This window comes from Chiloscyllium punctatum, chromosome 14 (assembly GCF_047496795.1).
Source record: "Chiloscyllium punctatum isolate Juve2018m chromosome 14, sChiPun1.3, whole genome shotgun sequence".
NCBI classification, from domain to species: Eukaryota; Metazoa; Chordata; class Chondrichthyes; order Orectolobiformes; family Hemiscylliidae; genus Chiloscyllium; species Chiloscyllium punctatum.
In genome coordinates, this window is record NC_092752.1 from 110,046 (window position 1) to 124,732 (window position 14,687).

Sequence of the window (14,687 nt, forward strand, 5' to 3'; positions counted from 1 at the left end):
AGGAGATTACAGGGTGACCTGGACAGGTTAGGTGAGTAGTCAAATGCATGGCAGATGCAGTTTAATGTGGATAAATGTATGGTTATCCACTTTGGTGGCAAGAACAGGAAGGCAGATTACTACCTAAATGGAATCAATTTAGGTAAAGGGGCAGTACAAAGAGATCTGGGTGTTCTTGTACACCAGTCAATGAGGGTAAACATGCAGGTACAGCAGGTAGTGAAGGCAGCTAATAGCATGCTGGCCTTCATAACAAGAGGGATTGAGTATAGAAGCAAAGAGGTTCTTCTGCAGCTGTACAGGGCCATGGTGAGACCACACCTGGGAGTACTGTATGCAGTTCTGGTCTCCAAATTTGAGGAAAGACATTCTGGCTATTGAGGGAGTGCAATGTAGATTCACGAGGTCAATTCCTGGAATGGCAGGACTACCTTCTGAAAGACTGGAGCGACTGGGCTTGTATACTCTTGAGTTTAGAAGACTGAGAGGGGATCTGATTGAGACATATAAGATTATTAAAGGATTGGACACTCTGGCAGCAGGAAACATGTTTCCGCTGATGGGTGAGTGCCGAATCAGAGGACACAGCTTAAAAATACAGGGTAGACCGTTTAGGACAGAGATGAGGAGAAACCTCTTCACCCAGAGAGTGGTGGCTGTGTGGAATGCTCTGCCCCAGAGGGCAGTGGAGGCCCAGTCACTGGATTCATTTAAGAAAGAGTTGGATAGAGCTCTCAAGGATAGTGAAATCAAGGGTTATGGAGATAAGGCAGGAACAGGATACTGATTAAGGATGATCAGCCATGAACATATTGAATGGTGGTGCAGGCACGAAGAGCAGAATGGCCTACTCCTGCATCTATTGTCTATTGTCGATAACAAGGTCATGCTGTCCTTGGTCTGTTTTTCAGAGAGGTCATAAAAAACAGACTCCGAAAAGTCTAAGTTGAAGGGTTTTAGGGCCAATTTGATTATAAATAACAGATACTGCCTCAGGCAGAAAGCTTTCAAGTTAAGAAAACACTTGTACAATGAAAGCAGTGTGCCCTGTTCTCCTAGCTCAGCTCTTCTCTGGTTTGGTTTTTGGTAGTTGTGTTTTGAAGCTACTGAGCCCAAAGCAGGTCCACGATGGTATCTGACTGTGTGGAGTTTGCACATTCTCCCCGTGTCTGCGTGGGTTTCCTCCGGGTGCTCCGGTTTCCTCCCACTGTCCAAAAATGTGCAGGTTAGGTGAATTGGACATGCTAAATTGCCCGTAGAGTTAGGTAAGGGGAATGGGTCTGGGTGGGTCGCGCTTCCAGGTCGGTGTTGGGCCGAAGGGCCTGTTTCCACACTAAGTAATTAATCTAATCTAATCTAATCTAACCGAATAACGTTAACCTATCCGAAAACCCAACAGATCATCCCACCTTAATGATGCTATTCCATACTTGCAACAGTCCTTACAAACACCTCTTGGCACAAAAGGTAAAATCAAACACCTGGCCTGGTCCATAACACTTCCCATTAGATAATTCTCTATCCACACCAAAACACTACAATACTATAACACCATAGGCTCTTATCTTATGACTTAGTCTTTTGTTAATCTATTGAAAAACATATAGATTTTCATAGATTAATTAAGACCTCCATGGTCATGAGAGGGAAAATGAAAGTTTTACTATCTGGACTAGTGGAGGAGAAATCTCCAGGAAATTATAGTCTACTTATGGATGGTTCCCACAGAAGCAAGTTCTGGAAAATTGATGAATATCATGAGAGAATTTGTCGGGGAAGAAAGAAGTAAACCTAAGTGTTACAATCCACATCGGAAAACACATGGACTCTCGAGCCCAACCACTCCTGGGGACTCCACAGACATTAATGAATTAAATCAAAGTATGCAGTTCTCAATTTACCTATGTAATGGATTCAGGTTAACACAAAGCACTGACCAGTTACAGAGCAGCTTCAACAGAGAACTCAGACTTACCAAGAATTGTTTATTCCAAATAAATAAATTCAAGCCACAGGTAAACAAAACTATGAACTATCAACATATAACTCACCCAGTTGAAACTCTAACCCAATTTTAAACAGACACAGTCAAACAAAAACATTGTTATGGGTGGAGAGAAAAACAAACTGGGGAAATGTACTTCAATAGCACCACACCAGAGGGCTCAATGGGATTTTTAGAATCATAGAACTCCTACAGTTTAGAAAAAGAGGCCATTCGGCCCACAGAATCCACACCAACCCTCTGAAGAGCATCCCAGCCAGACCCGGCCCCAACCCTATTCCCATAATCCTGCATTTCTCACAGCTAGTCCACTAAGACTGCACATCCCTGGACACTATGGACAATTTAACAAAGCTAATCCACCTAAACTACACCTCTTTTGAGCTTTGACAGGAAACTTGGGCACCCAGAGGAAACCCACACAGACACAGGGAGAATTTGCAAACTCACCACAGACACCTCACGCTGGAATCAAACCTGGGTGCCTGGCACTGACAGACAGCAGTGTTATGTACTGATGCACCATGCCACCTTGTTTCCCAAGACCACATGTTCTGCGATCTCCTTTCTCCCGTTTCTTTCACAATCTTCTTACAGGGCAATTGGTACACTAATGACAAAATCTCTTAGCTCATGGTTAAAGGTAATAGCTTACAGCAACTGATGGGAGAAAATCACTGGTTTGCTCCAGGTACTTTTACTGCAAAGAAAGAGACAGAACCATCTTTTCCAGCAGTCCAGAAGTTTCACGTTCTGTTGTAAACACACATTGGCTCCTGGGTAGGTGATCAATCAGAAAGCTGCCATCAGGTTAATTGCTCCAACATTCTCAAGTGGTCACATTTGAACAAACCAATCAGCAGCTTTGTAACGTGTCATTCTGCATGCACCATCTGGCACCACGATGCCTTATCTTTCTTTCCCCACTACTTGAACAAAGCAGCAGTGTAATCACAACTGTCAATGAATTCCAGAAACCTATTTTTAAAACTTAACAAGTTTCCATGATCTTTAGAAAATAGCTCTTCCATTTTTATCCACAATCAAACTAAAGGAAAATAGAAAGATATGATTTTTACGTAGGTAGAGATAATACATACCGATGGGAGACTGACAGCCCTTGACGGGAAGGCCACGTTTGACCAAATGAGGCATCAAGGAGCCCCAGTACTTTGCATCAGTATTTACTGTGGAAAGGATATGGAAGATATAGACTGCAGGGAAATAGATGGTGACACCTTGCAAAATGTCCAAATTACAGAGGAGGAAGTGCTGGTTGTCTTGAAACGCATAAAGGTGGATAAATCCCCAGGACCTGATCAGATGTACCCTATAACACTGTGGGAAGCTAAAGAAGTGATTGCTAGGCCTCTTGTTGAGATATTTGTATCATCGATAGTCACAGGTGAGGTGCCAGAAGACTGGAGGTTGGCTAACGTGGTGCCACTGTTTAAGAAGGGTGGTAAGGACAAGCCAGGGAACTATAGACCAGTGAGTCTGACATCAGTGGTGAGCAAGTTGTTGGAGGGAATCCTGAGGGACAGGATGTATATGTATTTGGAAAGGCAAGGACTGATTAGGGATAGTCAACATGGTTTAGTGTGTGGGAAATCATGTCTCACAAACTTGATTGAGTTCTTTGAAGAAGTAACAAAGAGGATTGGTGAGGGCAGAGCAGATGTGATCTATATGGACTTCAGTAAGGCATTTGATAAGGTTCTCCATGGGAGACTGATTAGCAAGGTTAGATCTCACAGAATACAGGGAGAACTAGCCATTTGGATATAGAACTGGCTCAAAGGTAGAAGACAGAGGGTGGTGGTGGAGGGTTGTTTTCAGACTGGAGGCCTGTGACCAGTGGAGTGCCACAAGGATCGGTGCTGGGTCCTCTACTTTTTGTCATTTACATAAATGATTTTGATGCAAGCATAAGAGGTACAGTAAGTAAGTTTGCAGATGACACCAAAATTGGAGGTGTAGTGGACAGCGAAGAAGGTTACCTCAGATTACAACAGGATCTTGACCAGATGGGCCAATGAGCAAAGAAGTAACAGATGGAGTTTAATTCAGATAAATGCGAGGTGCTGCATTTTGGGAAAGCAAATCTTAGCAGGATTTATACACTTAATGGTAAGGTCCTAGGGAGTATTGCTTAACAAAGTGACCTTGGAGTACAGGATCATAGCTCCTTGAAAGTGGAGTTGCAGGTAGATAGGATAGTGAAGGAGGCGTTTGGTATGCTTTCCTTTATTGGTCAGAGTATTGAGTACAGGAGTTGGGACGTCATGTTACGGCTGTACAGGTTATTGGTTAGGCCACTGTTGGAATATTGTGTGCAATTCTGATCTCCTTCCTATCAGAAAGATGTGAAACTTGAAAGGGTTCAGAAAAGATTTACAAGGATGTTGCCAGCGTTGGAGGATTTGAGCTATCGGGAGAGGCTGAACAGACTGGGGCTGTTTTCCGTGGAGCATCGGAGGCTGAGGGGTGACCTTATAGAGGTTTACAAAATTATGAGGGGCATGGATAGCATAAATAGGCAAAGTCTTTTCCCTGGGTTCGGGGAGTCCAGAACTAGAGGGCATAGGTTTAGGGTGAGAGGGGAAGATATAAAAGAGACCTCAGGGGCAATGTTTTCACACAGAGGGTGGTACGGGTATGGAATGAGCTACCAGAGGAAGTGGTGGAGACTGGTACAATTGCAACATTTAAGAAGCATTTGGATGGGTATATGAATAGGAAGGGTTTGGAGGGATATGGGCCGGGTGATGGCAGGTCGGACTAGATTGGGTTGGGATATCTGGTCGGCATGGATGGGTTGGATCGAAGTATCTGTTTCCATGCTGTACATCTCTATGACTCTAACTATGAAACTGAAATCAATGGGAATCAGGGGAAAACAGTGTACTGGTTAAAATCGTATCTGGCATATAGGAAGATGGTTGTGGTTGCTGGAGATGTAGAGTCATAGATTTGGAGGCACTTTATACAGCACTGTAACAGTGTCTTCGGTCCAATTTGTCCATGCCGACCAGATATCCTAAATTAATCTTGTCCCATTTGCCAACATTTGGCCCATATCCTCTTCCTATTCATGTACCTGTCTAGATGCCTTTTCAATGTTCTAATTAGACCAGACTCCACCATTTTCTCTGACAATTCATTCCATACATATCCCACCCTCTGCATGAAAATGTTGCCTCTTAGGTCCCTTTTAAATCTTTCCACTCTCACCTTCAACCTATGCCCTCTAGTTTTGGGCTCTCCTACCCTGGGGAAAAGACCTTGAATGTTCACCCTATCCATGACTCTCATGATTTCATAAACCTTAATAAGGCCACCCCACAGCCTTTGATGCTCCAGGGAAAATAGCCCCAGCCTATTCAGCCTCTCTCAGTAGCTTAAACCCTCTAACCCTGTAAAGGAAAATCGACGTTTTGGGCAAAAGCCCTTCATCAGGAATAGAGGCAGAGTGCCTGAAGGGTGAAGAGATAATCTCTCCACCCTGCAGGCACTCTGCCTTTATTCCTGATGAAGGACTTTTGCCCAAAACGTCGATTTTCCTGCTCCTCAGATGCTGCCTGAACTGCTGCGCTTTTCCAGCACCACTCTAATCTAGAATCTGGTTTCCAGCATCTGCAGTCATTGTTTTTAGCTAACATCCCTGTAAACCCTTCCTGACCCCTTTCAAGTTTAACAATATCTTTCCTAAAGCAGGCAGACCAGAACTGAATGCAGTATTTCCAAAATGGCCTGACCAATGTCCTGTCCAGCCACACACGATCTCCCAACTCCTATACTCAATGCACTGACCAATAAAGGAAACTGTACCAAATGCCTTCTTCACTACCCTGTCTACCTGCAAATCCACTTTCAAGAAACTATGAACCTGTACACCAACGTCTCTTTGTTCAGCAACACTCCCCAGGTCTTTATCATTCAAGTGTATTCGTCCTGGCCTGGATTTGCCTTTCCAAAAAACAACAACTCACGTTTATTTCTTCAGCTCTTCTTCTTCAAGGCCCAAACATCTTCAGCTGCTATATTAGCAACATTATAAAGTCATAGAGATGTACAGCATGGAAACAGGCCCTTCGGTCCAACCTGTCCATGCCGACCAGATATCCCAACCCAATCTAGTCCCACCTGCCAGCACCCGGCCCATATCCCTCCAAACCCTTCCGATTCATATACCCATCCAAATGCCTCTTAAATGTTGCAATTGTACCAGTCTCCACCACTTCCTCTGGCGGCTTGTTCCATACACGTACCACCCACTGCATGAAAAAGTTGCCCCTTAGGCCTCTGGTTCAGCCCATTTGCGATTCCTCAGATAATGAAACAGTCCACATCCAAATGCATCAAGACCTGGACAATATCCAGGATTGGGCTGAAAATGCCAGGCACATGAATTGCACACGCATCACACAAATGCCAAGCAATGACCATCTTCAACAAGAGACAGTCTAACTATTGCCCTTTGTCATTGAATCACTTTACCATTACTGAATCCTCCAGAGTCAACATCCTGGGGGGTTACCATTGACCAGAAACTCAACTGGGCTTGGCACTATCAATACTTTCGCAACAAGAGCAATTCACAGTCTAGGAATACTACAAAAAACTCACTTCCTGACAATTCAGAGTCTGTCCATCATCTACAAGGCACAAGTTAAGAATCTGATGGCATACTCCCAATTTGCATAGATAAGTGCAGATCCAACAACACTCAAGAAGCTCGACACCACCCAGGACAATGTAGTCCACTTGATTGGCACTACAGTCACAAATAACCACCCATTTCACCATGATCCTCAAGAGCAGCATTCTATCCAATCTACAAGCAGCATTGCAGAAATTCACCAAAACTCCTTGTACAGCACCTTCCAAACCCACGACCACTTCCGTCTAGAAGGGCAAGCAGCAGATACATGAGAACACCATCCTTAGAAATATATTACTGTTCCTCCATAGTCTCTGGGTTAAAATTGTGGAATACCTATCTTAACTGCAGTGGGCCTATTACAACATGTGCAGCAGTTTAAGGTGGCAGTTCACCACCATCTTCTCAAGGACAATGATGGACGGACAATCCAGCAACACCCATGTCCCATGAGAGAATAAAAAGAATAGCATTTTGTTTAAATCTTTCATATACAGTGAAGGTTATTTTGTTTAAAAGGTCATCTTGGATATGGCTCTATTGATTAAAATAAGGTGCTGAGACATTTTTTTAAAATCATGTTAATCACCCCGAACTCTATCGTGATGTAGAAAACATAACTTGGACTAGAGATTCTAAAAGCAGAACAAACATTATTGCGAAGTCAAAAATAGGCTGACAACCATATAGAATGATGAGCCACAATACTGGAGGCAAAAACAAAACCTGGAATTGCTTCAGACCCATATTGGGAGAGTGGCAGCTGCTTCCAAATGCATGAATATAGATGGGTTAAATTGTATTATGCTCTTGTAGCGCCAACATATGTAAAAATATCGAGAAAGAATCATTGGCTACACGTCCAGACAGCAGCAGTATTTTAAAAATTCATGCAGTGTGTACTCAAACCTCACCAGCAGCACAGGACAAAAATAAAAGCAAACAAATTTCCTTATTTAACAAAAGAAGAAAATCGCTAGAAAAAGTTAGATCTGTCAGCATCTGTGAAGAGACATTCATTAACATTTAAAGTCCAGTGACTGTTTTTCAGACCTGATAACATCTAAGAAACACTGGTATTCAGATTGTCGACTGGGGTAGGCAGTGGGCTGATGACAGAGTCCAGAGACAGAGACAGGGACAAAGAGATTGATGATGATGATACCAAATCAAATAGTGAAGAAAAGCTAGATAGCTGATAATGGGAACTATGAATGGGTAAAAATAAGTTGATGGTGCTAGAGGACCTGGGGTTAAGGCACTAAAAACGTTTGGATTTGATACGGAGTCCTGAATGCTACAAAGTTTCCAAGCAGAAAACAAGATGCTATTCATCCAACTTTCACTGAGCTTTGCTGGAGGCTGCAGGCCTATGACAGAAATGTTGACATTCTAATAAATCTAATATAGTTACGCAGAATAAAGTTTTCACCGCACTATAGATATACACGTTTGCTGCACCAATGTACATCATATTTATATTCTTCACATCAGCCAACACAAACAAACTACAGAACCAGACTCTCAGGTGTTTTTCACCATCAACAGTCCCTAGCAGATGAAGATGACTCACCTTCCCTTTCAGAGTAAGTCCATCAAGTGGTTGTACAGCCCAACGTGGCTTCTGCAGATTCTGCCACATTTGGTAGCAAGACGTGGTTGTGGGAAGGGTGTGGCAGTGCACTCCTTACACTGTTTTCACCTGGCTTCCTTTTTTTCACCAGCAGTAAGTCTTGAGGTGCTTGTTGCCTTCCTAGACGCAACTCCTTCACCATTGACAGTCTTGGGCCAGTGATTCCCAAGGGTTGGTGGCAATGTTGTACTTCATCAGTGAGGTCTTTGGGGTACCACCGAAGTGCTTCCTCTGTCCACCTGAGGCTTGCCTGCCACTTTGGAGCTGGAAGTAGAGCACCTGCTTGAGGGTTTTGTCTTGGTCATGTGGACAATGTGACCAGTTCATTGCAGCCGATCAAGGGTGGTCAGTGCCTCAATGCTGGGGATATTGGCCTGGTTGAGGACACTCTCTCTGCTGAGGTCTGTCTCACCAGCAAATTCACAGAGTCTTGCACTGTCAGTGTTGGTGGTGCTACCCCAGTACTAGTTTGTTATATACAAGGTGAAAGTGAGGACTGCAGATGCTGGAGATTAGAATCAGGAGTGTGGTGCTGGAAAAGTACAGCAGGTCAGGCAGTATCCGAGAAGGAGGATCGACATTTTAGGCAAAAGCCTTTCACTGGGAATGAAAGGAGCATCCTGCTCCTTGGATGCTGCCTGATCTGATGTGCTTTTCCAGCACCACACTCTCATGTCTGTTATATACATCTTATCCACGTCTCAGATGCATATAGGAGGGCAGAAACCACCACAACTTTGGATACAGTGAGTTTGGTGTTAGATCTGATGTCTCTGTCCTCAAATACCCCTTTTCTCAGGTGGCCTAAGGCTGTGCTAGCACACTAGAGGCTGTGCTGGACCACTTCATCGTTATCTGCTTTGGTCAACAGGACACGAGGTATTCTAAGTGGCCAATGTTGTCTTACGTCTCCCCAAGGACCTTGATAGTTGGAGGTTTGCTCTGCAATGCCAGGCCAAGTTGGTGGAGGACATTCATCTTGTGGATGTTCAGATTAAGACCCATGCTCTCATACGCCTCCGGTTGCTAATGATGCTCTGGAGTTCAAGGTCTAGTTTTACACATATACAAACAAAAAGCCTCATACAATGAGCTGCTCTCTACGAAGTCAGTGACCCCTAACAATGCCAAGTTGCAGGATTAGAACAATCTCTGGTCTGTGCTCAGGCCGTCAGTATCAATGCCTGCAAAAATCCAGCTAGTCATTTAACGAGGAAACGCTAAAACTGGTTTAATGTGAATGATCAGGAAGTCCAAGAACTGATAAGTTGGAAGCACATGGTATTTCTCAATGTTAAACAGCAACTACACTCGGAAGGTAAAAGGCAGATCTTCAGATGACTAAAGGCAGAGGTCCAACAACAAACCCCAACATAAAGAACAGATGGTGGATAGAAAAAACACTAGAGACTCAACGAATGTTTGATAATGTCATGATGTGTAATATTTCTTCTGCACTGTCAAAACCATCTAATGACCAAAGGCCCCAGGGCAAGAGCGAGCGCTGTCAGAGACAACCCACAGCAGCACCAAGACAGTAAGGCCTGTCCAAACAGAGCAGTTCCGCACAAACCCCTCACCTCCTCAACTCCCCCCCCCACCCCCCCTCACCCTCACCCTCACCCTCACCCACCCCCCACCCCACACCCCCCCTCACATCCCCCCACCACACACCCCCCCCACCCCCTCACCCCCCCCACCCCACCCCCCCTCACCCCTCCCCTCCCCCTCACCCCCCCTCTCCCCCTCACCCCCCCTCTCCCCCTCACCCCCCCTCTCCCCCTCACCCCCCCCACCCCACCCCACCCCCCCTCACCCCCCCCTCACCCACACCCCCCCTCCCCCTCACCCCCCCTTCACCCACACCCCCCCTCCCCCTCACCCCCCCTCTCCCCCTCACCCCCCCTCTCCCCCTCACCCCCTCTCTCCCCCTCACCCCCTCTCCCCCTCTCCCCCCCACCCCCCCTCTCCCCCTCTCCCCCTCACCCCCCCTCTCCCCCTCACCCCCTCTCTCCCCCTCACCCCCTCTCTCCCCCTCACCCCCCCCTCACCCCCTCACCCCCCCCTCACCCCCCCCTCACCCCCTCACCCCCTCACCCCCCCCTCACCCCCCCCTCACCCCCTCACCCCCCCCCTCACCCCCTCACCCCCTCTTGAAGCGCCGCTCTCTGATCTCCCATCAGTCGCTCCCACGCGATGTAAATGATGCTTCCGACCAGCGCGATGGCCGCTCCGAGGAGTCCGACCCGGTAAACCTGCTCCAGCATCCGGGCAGGGGCGGCTCTCCCACACCGGCGGGTACAGCGCTGACTCCGGCCTCAGAGCCGCCTCACCGCCGTCACACTTCACCCCGTGTGAGCGGCTTCAACACATTGTGACACGGCACAGCCGTCAGGCAACGGCGGGGCGAAAGGAGGCGCCGCCCAGACACAGGCCCAGACACACCCCCGGCCCAGACAGACCCGGCCCAGACACACCCCCGGCCCAGACACACCCCGCCCAGACAGACCCGGCCCAGACACACACACGGCCCAGACACACCCCGCCCAGACACAGGCCCAGACACCTCCCCGCCCAGACACACCCCCGGCCCAGACAGACCCGGCCCAGACACACACCCGGCCCAGACAGACCCCGCCCAGACACAGGCCCAGACACCTCCCCGGCCCAGACAGACCCGGCCCAGACACACCCCCGGCCCAGACACACCCCCGCCCACACAGACCCGGCCCAGACACACCCCCGGCCCAGACACACCCCCGGCCCAGACAGACCCGGCCCAGACAGACCCGGCCCAGACACCCCCCCGCCCAGACAGACCCCGCCCAGACACCTCCCCGCCCAGACACAGGCCCAGACAGACCCCGTCCAGACACCTCCCCGCCCAGACACAGGCCCAGACACCTCCCTGGCCCAGACAGACCCGGCCCAGACACACCCCCGGCCCAGACAGACCCGGCCCAGACACCTCCCCGCCCAGACACACCCCCGGCCCAGACAGACCCCGCCCAGACACCTCCCCGCCCAGACACAGGCCCAGACACCTCCCTGGCCCAGACAGACCCGGCCCAGACACACCCCCGGCCCAGACAGACCCGGCCCAGACACCCCCCCGCCCAGACAGACCCGGCCCAGACACACCCCCGGCCCAGACAGACCCGGCCCAGACACACCCCCGGCCCAGACACCCCCCCGCCCAGACACACCCGGCCCAGACACCTCCCCGCCCAGACACACCCGGCCCAGACACCCCCCCGCCCAGACACACCCGGCCCAGACACACCCGGCCCAGACACACCCGGCCCAGACACCCCCCCGCCCAGACACACCCGGCCCAGACACAGGCCCAGACACACCCGGCCCAGACACCCCCCCGCCCAGACACCCCCCCCGCCCAGACACACCCGGCCCAGACACCTCCCCGCCCAGACACCTCCCCGCCCAGACACCTCCCCGGCCCAGATACACCCGGCCCAGACACCTCCCGGCCCAGACACCTCCCCGCCCAGACACACCCGGCCCAGACCCCTCCCCGCCCCGACACCCCCCCCGCCCAGACACCTCCCCACCCAGACACCCCCCCCGCTCAGACACCCCCCCCACCCAGACACCCCACCCGCTCAGACACCCCCCCCGCCCAGACACCTCCCCGCCCAGACACCTCCCCGCCCAGACACCCCCCCCGCTCAGACACCTCCCCGCCCAGACACACCCCCCCGCCCAGACAGCTCCCCGCCCAGACACCACCCGGCCCAGACACCACCCGGCCCTGACACACCCCCGCCCAGACACACCCCCGCCCAGACACCTCCCCGCCCAGACACCACCCGGCCCAGACACCTCCCCGCCCAGACACACCCGGCCCAGACACCACCCGGCCCAGACACACCCCCGGCCCAGACACACCCCCGGCCCAGACAGACCCGGCCCAGACAGACCCGGCCCAGACACACACCCGGCCCAGACACACACCCGGCCCAGACACCCCCCCGCCCAGACAGACCCCGCCCAGACACCTCCCCGCCCAGACACAGGCCCAGACAGACCCCGTCCAGACACCTCCCGGCCCAGACACAGACCCGGGCCAGACACCTCCCCGCCCAGACACACCCCCGGCCCAGACAGACCCCGCCCAGACACCTCCCCGCCCAGACACAGGCCCAGACACCTCCCCGCCCAGACACACCCGGCCCAGACACCACCCGGCCCAGACACCACCCGGCCCAGACACCACCCGGCCCAGACCCCTCCCCGCCCAGACACCTCCCCGCCCAGACACCTCCCCGCTCAGACACCTCCCCGCCCAGACACCTCCCCGCCCAGACACCCCCCCCGCTCAGACACCTCCCCGCCCAGACACACCCCCCCCGCCCAGACAGCTCCCCGCCCAGACACCACCCGGCCCAGACACCACCCGGCCCAGACACCACTCGGCCCAGACACACCCCCGCCCAGACACACCCCCGCCCAGACACCTCCCCGCCCAGACACCACCCGGCCCAGACACCTCCCCGCCCAGACACCTCCCCGCCCAGACACCACCCGGCCCCGACACACCCGGCCCAGACACCACCCGGCCCAGACACCACCCAGCCCAGACACCTCCCCGCCCAGACACACCCGGCCCAGACACCCCCCCGCCCAGACACACCCGGCCCAGACACACCCGGCCCCGACACACCCGGCCCTGACACCTCCCCGCCCAGACACACCCGGCCCAGACACCTCCCGGCCCAGATACCTCCCCGCCCAGACACCTCCCCGGCCCAGACACACCCGGCCCAGACACCTCCCCGCCCAGACACCTCCCCGGCCCAGACACACCCGGCCCAGACACCTCCCCGGCCCAGACACCTCCCCGGCCCAGACACCTCCCCGCCCAGACACCTCCCCGGCCCAGACACACCCGGCCCAGACACCTCCCGGCCCAGACACCTCCCCGGCCCAGACACACCCGGCCCAGACACCTCCCCGCCCCGACACCCCCCCCGCCCAGACACCTCCCCGCCCAGACACCCCCCCCTGCTCAGACACCTCCCCGCCCAGACACCCTCCCCCGCCCAGACACCTCCCCGCCCAGACACCACCCGGCCCAGACACCACCCGGCCCTGACACACCCCCGCCCAGACACCCCCCCGCCCAGACACAGGCCCAGACACCCCCCCGCCCAGACACAGGCCCAGACACACCCGGCCCAGACACACCGGGCCCCGACACAGGCCCAGACACACCCGGCCCAGACACCCCCCCGCTCAGACACCTCCCCGCCCAGACACCTCCCCGCCCAGACACCTCCCCGCCCAGACACCTCCCCGGCCCAGACACACCCGGCCCAGACACCTCCCGGCCCAGACACCTCCCCGCCCAGACACCTCCCCGGCCCAGACACACCCGGCCCAGACACCTCCCCGCCCCGACACACCCCCCCGCTCAGACACCTCCCCGCCCAGACATCCTCCCCGTCCAGACACCACCCGGCCCAGACACCACCCGGCCCTGACACACCCCCGCCCAGACACACCCCCGCCCAGACACCTCCCCGCCCAGACACCACCTGGCCCAGACACCTCCCCGCCCAGACACACCCGGCCCAGACACCACCCGGCCCAGACACACCCGGCCGAGACACCACCCGGCCCAGACACCACCCGGCCCAGACACCACCCCGGCCGAGACACCTCCCCGCCCAGACACCTCCCCGCCCAGACACCTCCCCGGCCGAGACACCTCCCCGCCCAGACACCTCCCCGCCCAGACACACCCGGTCGAGACACCCCCCGCCCAGACACCTCCCCGCCCAGACACACCCGGCCGAGACACACCCGGCCCCGACACACCCGGCCCTGACACCTCCCCGCCCAGACACACACGGCCCAGACACCTCCCGGCCCAGACACCTCCCCGCCCAGACAACTCCCCGGCCCAGACACACCCGACCCAGACACCTCCCCGCCCAGACACCTCCCCGGCCCAGACACACCCGGCCCAGACACCTCCCCGGCCCAGACACCTCCCCGCCCAGACACCTCCCCGGCCCAGACACACCCGGCCCAGACACCTCCCGGCCCAGACACCTCCCGGCCCAGACACCACCCGGCCCAGACACCACCCGGCCCAGACACCACCCGGCCCAGACCCCTCCCCGCCCAGACCCCTCCCCGCCCAGACACCTCCCCGGCCCAGACACCTCCCCGCCCAGACACCTCAACGCCCAGACACCTCCCCGGCCCAGACAACTCCCCGCCCAGACACCTCCCCGCCCAGACACACCCGGCCCAGACACCTCCCCGCCCAGACACCTCCCCGCCCAGACACACCCGGCCCAGACACCTCCCCGCCCAGACACACCCGGCCCAGACACCTCCCGGCCCAGACTCCTCCCCGC

The 14,687-nt window shown here is 53.9% G+C and overlaps 1 protein-coding gene across 2 annotated transcripts in view; it reads right to left on the reverse strand.

The window, feature by feature from the left end:
* Positions 1 to 10,758, reverse strand: part of LOC140485519 (ADP-ribosylation factor-like protein 9) — a 56,064-nt gene extending 45,306 nt beyond the window's left edge. The window contains exon 1 of one of the 2 annotated variants that reach the window (XM_072583695.1): positions 10,449 to 10,758. In XM_072583695.1, coding sequence (XP_072439796.1) covers positions 10,449 to 10,568 — 120 coding nt within the window. In that variant the 5' untranslated portion in view covers positions 10,569 to 10,758. Of the gene's footprint in view, positions 1 to 8,241; positions 8,869 to 10,448 lie in introns of those variants that run through there. The other variant, XM_072583696.1, reaches the window with a different exon arrangement.
* Positions 10,759 to 14,687: the final 3,929 nt, after the last annotated feature.